The sequence below is a fragment of the Rosa rugosa genome, chromosome 3 (genome assembly GCF_958449725.1).
Source record: "Rosa rugosa chromosome 3, drRosRugo1.1, whole genome shotgun sequence".
Lineage (NCBI taxonomy): Eukaryota > Viridiplantae > Streptophyta > Magnoliopsida > Rosales > Rosaceae > Rosa > Rosa rugosa.
In genome coordinates, this window is record NC_084822.1 from 57,324,774 (window position 1) to 57,337,560 (window position 12,787).

At 36.7% G+C, this 12,787-nt stretch overlaps 3 protein-coding genes and 1 long non-coding RNA gene across 4 annotated transcripts; 1 reads left to right on the forward strand and 3 right to left on the reverse strand.

The window, feature by feature from the left end:
• Window positions 1-685: 685 nt before the first annotated feature.
• On the reverse strand, window positions 686-2,621 carry LOC133738001 (protein neprosin). Its single transcript, XM_062165444.1, has 7 exons — window positions 2,484-2,621; window positions 2,315-2,401; window positions 1,885-2,184; window positions 1,606-1,767; window positions 1,459-1,512; window positions 1,215-1,361; window positions 686-1,066 (listed from the first exon to the last, which is right to left on the reverse strand). The coding sequence occupies exons 1-7, from the start codon at window positions 2,619-2,621 to the stop codon at window positions 686-688; spliced, it is 1,269 nt and encodes a 422-aa protein (XP_062021428.1).
• A 963-nt stretch (window positions 2,622-3,584) lies between these two features.
• Window positions 3,585-6,061, reverse strand: LOC133738659 (uncharacterized). Its single transcript, XM_062166237.1, has 4 exons — window positions 5,903-6,061; window positions 5,703-5,810; window positions 5,159-5,326; window positions 3,585-4,035 (listed from the first exon to the last, which is right to left on the reverse strand). Exons 1-4 carry the CDS (start codon window positions 6,002-6,004, stop codon window positions 3,910-3,912), a joined length of 504 nt encoding a protein of 167 aa, XP_062022221.1. The 5' UTR covers window positions 6,005-6,061; the 3' UTR covers window positions 3,585-3,909.
• A 2,587-nt stretch (window positions 6,062-8,648) lies between these two features.
• LOC133735706 (uncharacterized) lies at window positions 8,649-10,988 on the reverse strand. Its single transcript, XR_009859231.1, has 5 exons — window positions 10,485-10,988; window positions 9,964-10,068; window positions 9,818-9,884; window positions 9,082-9,168; window positions 8,649-8,786 (listed from the first exon to the last, which is right to left on the reverse strand). It is a non-coding gene; the product is annotated as an uncharacterized LOC133735706 (long non-coding RNA).
• Window positions 10,989-11,032: 44 nt separating this feature from the next.
• On the forward strand, window positions 11,033-12,364 carry LOC133735515 (uncharacterized). Its single transcript, XM_062162920.1, has 4 exons — window positions 11,033-11,193; window positions 11,406-11,501; window positions 11,808-11,963; window positions 12,092-12,364. Exons 1-4 carry the CDS (start codon window positions 11,092-11,094, stop codon window positions 12,233-12,235), a joined length of 498 nt encoding a protein of 165 aa, XP_062018904.1. The 5' UTR covers window positions 11,033-11,091; the 3' UTR covers window positions 12,236-12,364.
• The last annotated feature ends 423 nt before the right edge of the window (window positions 12,365-12,787 follow it).

Sequence of the window (12,787 nt, forward strand, 5' to 3'; positions counted from 1 at the left end):
TGGCGACGTAATTGAAGAGTGACCCGCTCTGATACCATGTTAAACAGCGACAAGCGTGGCCCGTGGCCACAATTGTACCGATATTGTCCCAACTTAACCGCCCATTAGGCTTCTCCTAAGAATCATTGAAAATTATGGTGTTCGTTTTTTAGGACTAAATTCACCTACTAATTGCAAAGTATGGAAAGCGGATAATTCTCACCCAGTATCTGTGGTCATATGAGAAATGAATGTAATAAATGTTAAATACAAAAAAACAGAATATCAAACATGAATTTGATCTTATCTACCAGAAAACTTATTTGGACATGACTCCTTTTTGAATCTAATGTCGTCTTGTTCTCCTCTATGACAGACTATTTCAAAAAACGGACAATTCACTATGTAAAGTTGAATATCGATTTGTTCACATTTTGAGTGTGTGTTGAGTTAAAACCATCACAATCTTTAAATTCATAATGTACAACTATGATCATTTCCAACAAGTTTTAGCTACAATAGAGTCAAATTGTGATACTTTAATGGTGAACAATGTTAGAGGATAGTGGATTCAAACTTGAAGAGAGAAACAAAAATTATAATTGAAAATGGGAAACATTGTTACACATAGTGCTAGTGGTGCCACCCTAGTGGTCTAAATCAATTAACGAGTCCTACCTAGCTAACCAGCTAGCTTAGGTAGTGATTAAGGGCACTTGGGATTATGGCCAGGCCCTCCATAATAGAACTCAGGATCTTCAAGGTAATCGGAAACATAATCAACATCATAACAGTTGAACTCGTCCGCATAAGTCTCAACCCATTCCGGGAATTTGAGTTCAGCTGAATTGTCATGAATTCTGATTCTTTTAATGACCCCTGAATCCCCAAAAATGCCATCAGGAAAGTTTCCATTACCCATTCCTGTTTTTGTGTGTGGATTAGTACCCACTCTTGCACTATACACTTCACCTCCCCACTCAACTGCTTCTGCGTGGACACGCAACGCCATAAACAGCTCCGGTGGCCAGTATCCGATGTTGATTTTCTCCCCGTATTGCACCCACCAATTGCTTGTTACGGGGTCCTAAAGAAATCCAAACAAAAAACTACAAAATTATGTTACCTTAATATACATCGTTAACACACACTTGCAAGTTGCAATGTTCTTTTGTCACATATCACATGCTATGTTGCCACTCGGTGAGCTGACATTAGGTACATGTTTTTCAGACCTTGAAGACATAGACGATGATTTCGTACGGAAGGCCATAAGGAACAGAGATTGGGTAAATTGCAGCACCGAGAGCAATCTCATGGCTAGTTTGAACAAATCCAGGACAAGTGAGATCAAAGCAACCTGTTTTCTTTGAACCATCGACCTGCTTGCATGAACATGTCAAATTACTACTTCTAGCACTGGAAAATTAACCATTAATAGTCTCGAGTCATGAATGATTCAGTTTGATCAACTCCTACCGTCCAATACACCATAAATCGAGTTTGCCTGTCTCCGTACACACTCGGATTCACCTGAAGAAAATTGAATTTTGCATAAGAGAAAATGCGAGCTAGCTTAACTAAAATTATGAATGTGAAAGGTTGTGATCATTAGCATCCATGTACCGCCCATCCAGATTCAACACTCTCAAATGCCCAATAAGGACCATTGATGAGGCAAACTTTAGAAGTAGTGTAATCATCGTCAAAATCAACATTAGGAGTCCAAACTTTGATATCTCCTTTGGCTCCATTGTACCTGTATCCTTCGGTGAGCAATATTGCCTTCTGTAATATCATCATTGTCATTCATCCCATTATATATATAACACCAAAATGAGACTTGCTTTCAACACTAAACTAGAAACACTTGAATATATTAGGAAATGAGAATAATTGATGTACCGAGTGATTTGCTTGTAGAACGTTCACAGTTCTGTTGCTGTCACTAGTACTAGACTCATGCGAAACATGAGGACGAGAAGAGCTATGTTTCTTCCTTCCATAGGCCTCAACCGAGCTAGCTCGGAGCAGGTCCTCTTTTCTGATTCTTCGCACCGGGATTGTTCCTTGTGGACAGCTTCCATTTTTCTTCCATGGTTGTGTCACCATCATGGAAGCTTGTTGGTTCCTCTTCCTCTCTAATCTTTCTAATTTGGTCATTGTCGACTCTGTCTCCTTTGTTGGATCATAACTAGGTGCCATCTGCAAACTTACACACATGCGCGCTCATAGTACACTATGGGAAATTTTGTCCGTGTCACGCTTATGTTGTCGTATGAAACTGAAAATCTGTCAACATAACATGCCGTATATCAATTAAGAGGAGAGTTACCTGGATGGTGTGGTTTTTGAGAGCAGGATGATCAAGAGCTGGCTGCTTGTAAATGTCAATGCAATCAATGATATCACCATCTTCACTCTACAAGCAAACCATAAAGTAGTTAGGGACAGTGGCACTGAGGAAAATATGTAGAGCTGGGGATAACTTGATATGTAAATACCTGAATGCTTTTAACTGCAGGTTTTCTAAGTTGGCTTAATTTTCTTTCAACTTCCAAAACCTTCTGTTTAGAGAACATGTTACCCTCCCCAAGTACCCCAAAATATCCAATTAGAGCAACTCCCAGAATAATTACCATCCCCCTCAATCTGATCAGGCCACCCCAACTCAATTGTTTCCCCATCTAATTTGTTGTTAAAAGCAAGAATGAAGAAATGAAAATTTGATCTGATATAAACTAACTCTGATATACCTCCACAACATGCACCACACACACACACACACACACACACATCTATATATGTTTCTATTTACATTACTTGGAAGACATTCAAATTATTTCAGCCAACTACATGTCTGCAAATTTGCATGATTAACCTTCCAATCATGCCAATTTCATTCTTTTTCCTTATCCAAAATTTGAATTGCTGTATGTTTTTACAAAACGGTAGCTGCCACATAGGTGTTTTCTTTAACAAGGAGTTAAAGGAACTGTTGTAACAAACTAGTGTGACCAGGTTATTATACTGGGATTGTTTCATCAGTCATAGGTTCAGAAAAAAAGGTTGGAGGCCATGATGTCAATTTTTACAATACCCTGTTATTAAATAGAAAATAAAACACTTTTGTTTGTATTGAATAGATTGTCTATGATCCTCTATTGAGGATGTTATGGACTATTTATATACAATATTGAGTAACAAAAGTGTATCAGTTGACATTTCGTGTGTTATTTTCTACTATCAGGGTATCAGACTACTATAATACAATGTGTTCGTGGTCTATGCTTATGGAATTGTTTCATGTGTCAAAGACTTGATGTTGAGCGAATCAATTGACATAAATTGACTTCAGAGACTTAATTTCTCTCTTCTTCTTTTTTTTGTCCTATAAAACAAATACCCGAACCACCACTTATCAATGTTGCATGCTATTCCAAAACCAAGTAATCACTCCTGTAAGATTATCCTTGGTAGATGCATCCTGATTGAACAAAAAAAAAGTGGTAGGATTCAGTTAAAATGCTATTGCCTATTTTAACAGTTTGAAGAATTTGGCAGGATTCAGTAACCAATAAGTCATAAGCAACTAGGAAAGGAAAGAAACAAGAAACATAAGTTGAACTTAAATTATTAGCAAAATATAAGACCAGTGCAAAACCACTGAACCCAAATTCCAATTCAGGATTATGTAGTCACTAGTTATTACACAACATATTCTCAGACTACAACAAATTGTTCTGCAATGAGATATATCCGCAGAACCATTTTGAACACGAGACATCAAAACATCCATGAACAAGATTTAAGTCCCAAGGTTACCAAGCTGCTACAACAAATTTTCCGCCCATTGAAGGTTCCTTTGATTCTGTCTTTATCCACAAGAGACCAGCTAGCTCCGCATGTACTAAAAGTTACTTATCCACTCTAGTTCTTCAGCACGACAAAAGTAGAAGAGGGCTTGGAGATCATAACTGGGCACTCTCCCTTCTCATCATATTCAGCAAACTCCCCCTCTGACAAGTCAACATCGTCAAATGTTGTCCCAGCCAACTACAGAAACAAATAGCTGTTAAGTCAACATAAAGATAAATATTGACACAGTTGATAACACTAGAGAATAATAAGTAGAACATATGAAAGTGAAACTAAGCTGAACTTTCGAATGAAACCATCTCCCATTTTTTTCACAACTCCACAAAAAGATGACTTTAAATACAGATTCATTAGACTGGAGTCTAGTCATTTGCTTTCCTTTTCTTTATTCTAACTTCCATTCTTAACCCAAAACAATAATTTCATCACAACTTCACAAGCTTCCTAGTGAAGTGAACATTTATGACATTTAGTGGCACCTTTTCCAGTCCAGTCAACACGGTATGTATCTGTTATTAAATCTGCTATACAAGAGGGATGATTACAAAAAGAACATCACTACTTTCTGGAATTCCCAGATCTTGAATTTGCTACACAAATCACATGAGATGAATTAACCAGACAGACCTATTTTCAGTTTCTCACACACATGAAGCTCATAAAACACCTTTGTCCTTTCAATGTACTGCACATGATTATGAGCACATAAAACAATTTTTTGAAAATTCACTAAATTCCAGTTCAAGTTCCTTAGTAGTATGCTACGGCCTTTAATGTTTCTACGCACTCCTTGATAATGTCCAAAGATAAGATAATGAAATATTCAACCAATATTTATCTGATTGGAAAAACATAAATAAAGAGAGAACTGAAGTGTTTTGTCAGGTTATTTTCTTTGGAAAAAAAAAAAGACACTAACCCTGCGTGTGGAAGAAAAGGTACAAATCCCAATTGGCTGAGACCGTAATTTGTTGAACCCAGAGACAGCAGTGAAATTAAAATATATGATGGCTCTTGTAACATTACATAGCAGAACTCAAAAAAGAAAACAAAATCAAAATAAGCTTTGAAGGTTCCAGAGCATTATAGGGCATATAATGCAATACAAACTAGGAGGACGAACAAAAAGAGGGGAAGTAAGTAATAAAATAATCTAACGCATATGCTGAAGTTCGTAGTAGTAAAAGGTCATTCAGCTCAACAATCATTCACCAGCCATAAGTAAGATGAACTGTTCAAACATTCCACGAGCAACACTCCAGCATAATAGAAAGTGCCTTGTTAAGAGGGAGAAACTTACAGATTGAACTTTCCACCCGCCACCAAAGACATAATCCACAGGCTCATAACCCCTGCATTCGAACACCATCAAGGGGGCAAACTTCCCTGCTTCACTTAACTCCTCAGTCAATGGTCGACCACGACCAGGCATCATTGTTACGGTTCCTTCCCTGCCACAAAACTTGCACTGCAAGGAGAAAAGATGCAAATCACCACACAACTACAGAAAAATGTAATCAGAAATTAAGAAAACTGGTATAACATTATGCACTAGTAGAACTGATGAATGCACATATGTCCCGAAACAATTGACACCAGGGTCAGGCAACCGTAATAACGAGGAATAATAACACAAGAAAGAAGCTCTGCACAGAAAAACTACAAAATCTCGAAACCGCACTGAACAGAAACAAGTTTCCACAGCTAATTAACATGGCATTGTACTCACTCAACCAAGCAAGCATTTAAGAACAATTCAGAAGAAGTCATCAACAAACATTTATTAACCTTTTTACCGAAAAGAATAACGCAGGGTACAATTAGCACAGAAAGACAGAATTTACCTTCTGAATGAGATTAGTGGTTCCCTTGCCCACCGGAAGAGGAACAGACTCGCTCAAGCTCAAAGCAGTTTCCTTCTGAGTCGGCTCACCACAGCTCTGACATTTCAACTACACAAAATTACAGTAAAAAAATTTTTTGATGAAGAGCAGCCATGTCTATTTTCCATTTTCAGCTACAAAACCAACAAATTTGACTTTACCTTGAAGAGATAGGTAAATTCTGGATCATCGCAGCCTCCCCCGGGCTGAAGATTAGTGAGGTTTTCGAGCTCGGCCGTTATCTGTAGCGCGAAGAGCACCATTTTTTCCGATTTAGGTCTGCTCTCTACTACTACTTCTAGTCGAGGCGAGGAGGATGAAGACGAGTATGGCTCGGCTCCTTTTGGGCTTATATTGTTCTCATGGGCTGGGCCCGACGATCTAAACAGTGTCGTTAACGATGCAAAACTACAAATTCCAGGCTGGCTTATTCGAATCGAAAATCTGCCATTTGATGAAAAAAAATATCATAATTGGCATAATTGCCAAATTGTTATCCTAGATGAATTTGCTACTCTAGGATTATTTCAGCCAATTTGTTACTCTAGGTTTTCAAAATTAGCCAATTTGCTACCCTACATTTTATTTTTGTCAATTTGCTACCTTTCCGTCAAATTTGCTACTTTAAGCTTTCAAGATTAACCAATTTATTTTCCTAAATTTTTAAAATTAACCATTTGCTACCTTAGAGTTTCAAAATTAATCCATGTTTGGACAAAGAAATAAACAAATTAATATGACAAAAAAGTAGCAAATTGGCTAATTTTGAATACATAAGGTATCAAATTGGCAAATTGTGAAAATTCTTCTATACACGATGGTGCAAGTCTACATACACCAACTATGTGATCTCAGCCGTCCATATGTAGGGTCCGTTATTTATCACTAAAAACCGTCAAATATCAGCCGTGAGTGTATCTTCACGCCGTGTACCGAAAACTCTCCCAACAAATTAGCTAATTGTGAAAACCTAGGATAGCAAATTGGTTTAAATAAAATCTAGATAGCAAATTGACACCAAGGTGAAACCTAGGGTAGCAAATTGGCTATTAAGCCATCATAATTCATCTTAGCTCGTAACCTTCAAAACTGGTGTCAATATGGAACCATTTTGGGTCATAGTAGCCCGAAAGGCTAAAGTTGAAGATTTCTTATGGGTCGCACAAATTATCATTGCATTTATATAAGGAAAAATCATCCGTATGGTGTTTGACTTTTTGTTCCTTAAAAAATTTGGTACCTCAAGTTTAAAAAATATCAGAACAATACCTGAAGTTTTGACTCCGATCGAACATTGGTACCTAGAGCCGTTAACTCCGTAACGGCGTCTAATAGCTGACATATATTGAAGGGTATTTTTGTCCCTTCATGTCCTTCCATTACATGTGTGTTCTTTCTCCCCTTGCATCTGTGTTCTTTATCTCCGGACACCAATTTGAAGCGCGTTGGAATTCCATTAATTATAAATTAAGATGCATCCTCCCTCAATTGCAATTCAATTGACTTTTCGTCAATGGAATTCTGAACCCAAATGCCCAAACAGTCCCAATTTTCTTCTCTCGTATGAGCTCTCAGTTCCCTTTTTTTTTTTTTTTTTTTTTTGCTTTGGTTTTTTTGAGAAAGAAAGTATTCTATTCCAATTCTTTCATGGTCTGTTCAAATCGAAGTTTCAATTCATTTTCCCATTCAGATTTCTTCTGGGCCTTCCCAATATACCGGTCCTTATCATCAAATTTCTTTCCATCTAGAGCCTCAACAGCTCTGGCATCATCATCTGGATTGACAAATGCAAAGCACTTTGATTTTTTATTTTTATCTCTCATGAGGACGGGTAGAGTAGAAGATAATTTCAATTCCTTTTATATAATCTATATATATATATATATATATATATATATATATATATATTTTAAAAGGGCTGGTGCGGCTGCCCTTAAAGCTTGATTAATGAAATTGCAGAATACAAAGGGGGACGTAAAGCCTGAACTCCATATTACAATAAACATAAAGAGAAGATAATCCATATCGGTATAGTCCAACCATTAGCTGGCATATCTCAATTTGCAAATAAAAAAATTAATAATTTTTTATTCATTAAATTTTTTAGCATGATTGGAGCAACACTTTTAAGATTCTCATTTCTAGTTTAATCTTTAACTATCTTTTTTATAAATTTAATAAAAAATTATAAAAAGCACGTACATTTTGATGAAAACAAAATTGGACCTATAGTCCAAAAGCGCTTGATCAATTTGTTGCTATGGGTTTATGACTTTATTGCAATTTTTAGTAGAAAAATATTGTTTAGGCCAAATCAGCAGTAGATTAATTGGTTTATCTTTTTTGTTTAGATTTTATTTTTCTATTTTTACTTGGACTGTTCTTCTTGCTTTGCAAGGTTTTCTGGATGCCTAATTAGGTTTTACTTAGGACTTGGTTGTTTGTATAAATACTAGCTATGTTCTAGTCATGTTTACACTACTAGAAATTTGCATATAGGGCGCCGTCTATTATCGGTGTTGTTTGTCTACAAAGGGCACCAATTTCCTCAAAGGCCACTGTGCAGCCACCCATCTAATGTCAGTCTCCTATATTGGAGTTTCCTATAGGCCATAGGGCACCCATATGTCTTCCGTGGCAAAATTTCTTCTTGGTCTGCTCTGCCATCTCTGTTTTCTGTCAGACAATGTCCCCATTGTGGCCACTATTCCAAACGGTGTGAAAAATGGATAGATTTTTTTTATTTTTTATTTTTAATTAGGTCTCTTCCTACACTATTGCTTATCCAGTATTTTATATTTTATAATATTCAATTTTAGGAAATTTAAAAGGCAACCAATCATTCAATTAAAAGCAATATGTTGAACATTCCTGCAACAAAGCTATTACAACCCACCAATTCACATGCTGGAAACCATATAAAAAATGGTCTACCAGATTTTACCAAATTTTTTTTTAAAAAATGTAGTTGCAACAGAATCCTGTACGGTTATATGGAGACCTCCAAGGCTGAGCTCCACCAACCGAGCATAACCTCAAGCTGCTCTGAATATATACATCCAAAGAATAACAAGTTAGAACAGTAACAATGTTACTATATTAAGATGCAGCTGATTGATAATTAATGTGCGCACAGTGGAGAAAGAAATGCAACAATAACAAAGTAAAGCAAAATTAATACAAGTATCTAAATGTAACAATACAACAATGCATAGTTGCATACCGTTGAAAAAAACAATACAACATTAATGCATATGCAACTCATTCCATTTCCAGCATATTTTGACATGCGTATACAAAGTTTGTAATTGAATATTGAATATTGATGCAATCAGCATACCAAATATCCTTCACAAGTTATCTCATGCCACAGAGATCTTGATATGCATTGTCTTCTCAAGCCCAAGATTTAGGGTACGCACCATACCTAGAAAAGTTAAACCATAAATGTAAGATACAACTACATACATGACCTAGTCATATATAACTTGTAACGTAAGATATAACTGTATACACAATGTGACGACAAGTTTATTCAACATAAACATGACCAATAGAACTCAATAAAGGTGAACATGTCCATCACATTTAACGTTGAATATATAGAGGAAGCCAAATTGATATAATAGAATGTAAATGAGAAAAGATATATGTAGAGGGTATACAGCTGCATTACCTTGTTACGAGCATATAATGCTACATCATTCAAATGTTTTAATTGCATCCTTAAATCATAATAAGCTACATAATCACCATAATAAGCTAGTCATATATAATGTATAACCCAACTTGTATATCCCAACTTAATTTATACCCAAACTTAATTTACAATAGCTAGAAGCTGGAAATGCATTTATAAATAATGCATAACCCAACTTAATATGCAATGGTCACAGTTAAGCTAGTGAGGACTTTATTCTTCCTATATAGTATATACATATACCTTCTAGCTAGCTAGATCCAAATTGCCACCACAATGGAGAGGTACATGTTCAATTTTCATACTCGTACAAACAGATGATGCACTTACCAAGGAAAATCACAAAATATGACTAAGTGGGATCATGATTGATTACCTGATAAAATTCATCTCTATAATCAGAGGGTACCACATGAAGCTAAAGATGTTTGGTTCTTTCTAATCTGAAACATGTTTCATAAAGGACATGTAATCATTATCATGGTAGATCAATATAAATGAAACTACAAAATATATATTCACCTTCATTGCATTTACGATGAGAAGAACTCCACATAATATGGAATTGCATGACTATATTAGAATTATCCTTCTCTGCTTCTCCATTTCCAGAAAACCTGAGACCTTCTAGAAGAAGAAGAAAAAATAGCCCCAATATCACCAACTAGAAGAAGTTACATTTAAAAATAAAATAAAAAAAAGCCAACCAATAGATTTAAAAACTTGCATAAAACTGGAATTTGTTTTAAGTTGAGTGCAAATTGAATATATTTTAACAGCTTGTCTCCAGTTTGTAACTAAACAAGATTCAACAAACAGTTGACCCAAAAAAAAAAAAAAAGATTCAACAAGCCAGTTTCTCATTTCAGAAGAAACATCCCAATACACCAGAATACCAAAAACATTCGCTAAAGATTGCATTCCAGCAACAAACCCTAATTAATTAACCAAAAAAAAAAAAAAAACAACTCCACGAATTTTCAAATCGAAAATGATCTAGCAATAGTAGGAAAACTGACATAAAACCATAATAAATAACTGACCCATTGTGAGCTTCTTATCTGGTCTGGATCCATTGAGAATGTGATCGAAGCCGGTTCGAGTCGATATTGGAAAAGTATAAAGCAAGGAGCGGCGCGTGTGGCAAACTCCTGTGACGGCAAGTTTTGGAAGTTTGGGGCTTTTGTAGATCGGCTCAACCTGAAGCCATTGGTGTAGGTGGTGTTGTGTACAACTTAAGAAGAATCTAAAAGCAAAAATTTGTGCAAGAGAATTTTTTTGGGTCGAGTAGGAAGAGAGTAAGTAGTTGAGAACCCTACTCAAGTACCCAGCTCTGTTTGAGCCTTTTGGAGTAGGTATTGGATTGCAGAGTAGTCAATATACAAAATTTGCCACGTATACAAATTGTGGAATATTAAATTGGCAAAAAGCCCATTAGCCACCCATGATCGGTGAATGCTGCATGACAAGGCACCAATCCAACAAAATGGTGACAAACTGTTGGGTAACACACACCAACCCCAATCAGTGGGCTGAATCGGTGCTCACAAGCCCATTTTCTAGTAGTGTTAGTAGTTTTACAATCATTGAACAGAAAAAATTGAGAGGCATCAAACCTTTCCAGAGCTTGATCTTGACGCTAACCAGAAAATGGTGCGCTTCTTGCTTCAGATCAGGGCCAAACTCCAGAGCCTCACTAACCTTCAGCCCCAAGGAGGCTGCAAGGACCCCGACTTTACCTACCTCTTCAAGGTGAATTTCAAGAGTTTGCTTCTACTCCTATTAACCTCCTCAAGTCCTACTCTGATTCGATTCTTTTCTTTCTTTTTCTTTTTTGTAACAACTCCTGTCGACGTTTGTTTTTTAAATTTCTAAAGCAGCTCGTCACTGATCTCCTGAGCTCAATATATAGTCTTTTCTTTTTGTCCTCCCTATAACATTATCCGGTCATTCTACTTTTGTAGCTGAAATGTGAGGGCTGCGGAGAGCTAAGCGAGAAAGAAGCTGGTGTGAGATTGAACCTGGGAAAACGCAAGGGTGCCCCTGATCTTGTTCGGAAGGTAATCCCTCTTCTTCTCTAGGTTTCAAGAAGTAAAGATGTTATTAGAGTATTTACAGTATGTATTTTGGTTTGGAATTTCCCATTCTTAGTTTTGGTTTTGTCCCCAGCTGGGACTTGAGGTCGATCTCTGGTTTCCCTTCTTTTGTGACATGTGCATCGTCCATCAGTACTTTGGTGGCCATAACATCACTGCATCGGTTCCTTCCTTTTTATGTTTTATACTTTAATTGTTGAACGCATATTTTTTTTGGTGAAGTTTTGCCGTGGATAATAAGGTAGGTGTCTGCACCTTTTTTCCTTGTAGTGCAAGTTTTGTGAGAGGGAAGGGAGTGTGAGAATGATGCCAGAACATAATAGACCCCTGACCCAGACAGGGGTTTATTGCCCCTTGATGATGTTCGACTGCAAGGGTTATGAGCCTGTGGATTTCGTTTTCAGTGGTGGGTGGAAGGTTGAATCTGTAAGTGTCTTCTACTCTTCTTCACACAGGCACTTCCTATTTTGTTGTGGCATTTCACATTTATAGAATGTTAGAACACTGAATCTATCTCTTAGAACGTCGACTTAATCTAGTGTTCGTTTCTGTAGGTGGCAGGGACAACTTTTGACAATGTTGACTTATCGAAGGGGAAGTTTGCTGAGTACGATGAGAGGGGAGAGCGTCCAGTTAAGATTTCCAATCTCCATGCTACTTTTACTGTTCTTAGGCCTGGATATACATGTAGGTGGTAAGTGCAGCTAACAAGTGTACGTTTAATTTGCGAAGAAATTGGAAACCTCTCGACTGTTTTTTTGTAATGTGGCCGGGGAGAAATTTGTCAGTAGCAAGATGGTAATCTTGAACATTAACGTTGCCATGGATGTTAAATATGCTTTCGCACATTAATTGTTCAGTTTTGAAAAATCTCATATCTGATTATGGATGTCATTGTCTAATCTTGAATTAGTCTGAAAATATTCCTAATTGCTTATGTCGACTTGTATATTTTGGTGAGATGGAATCCTACCAAACTCTTCATATATATATATACGGTTATACCTATAAAAAGTATGGCAACTCATGAATTTGTAGTCGGCCAGTAACAATTTGAAGCGAGCTGTTTGTACGTATGCGGTTAAAGACAAGCTCTACTCATTGATCGAGTAAGAAGGTGATCCTTCAGTTGTTAAAACTTTCAGGCATGTTTATTCAAAAAGTACATGAATAGCATGCATTTCTTGGCACTCACCCTTTCACTCTAGTTCTTCATCTTTTCTTTCACTTCTCATTTTCTCTAGTCGTCA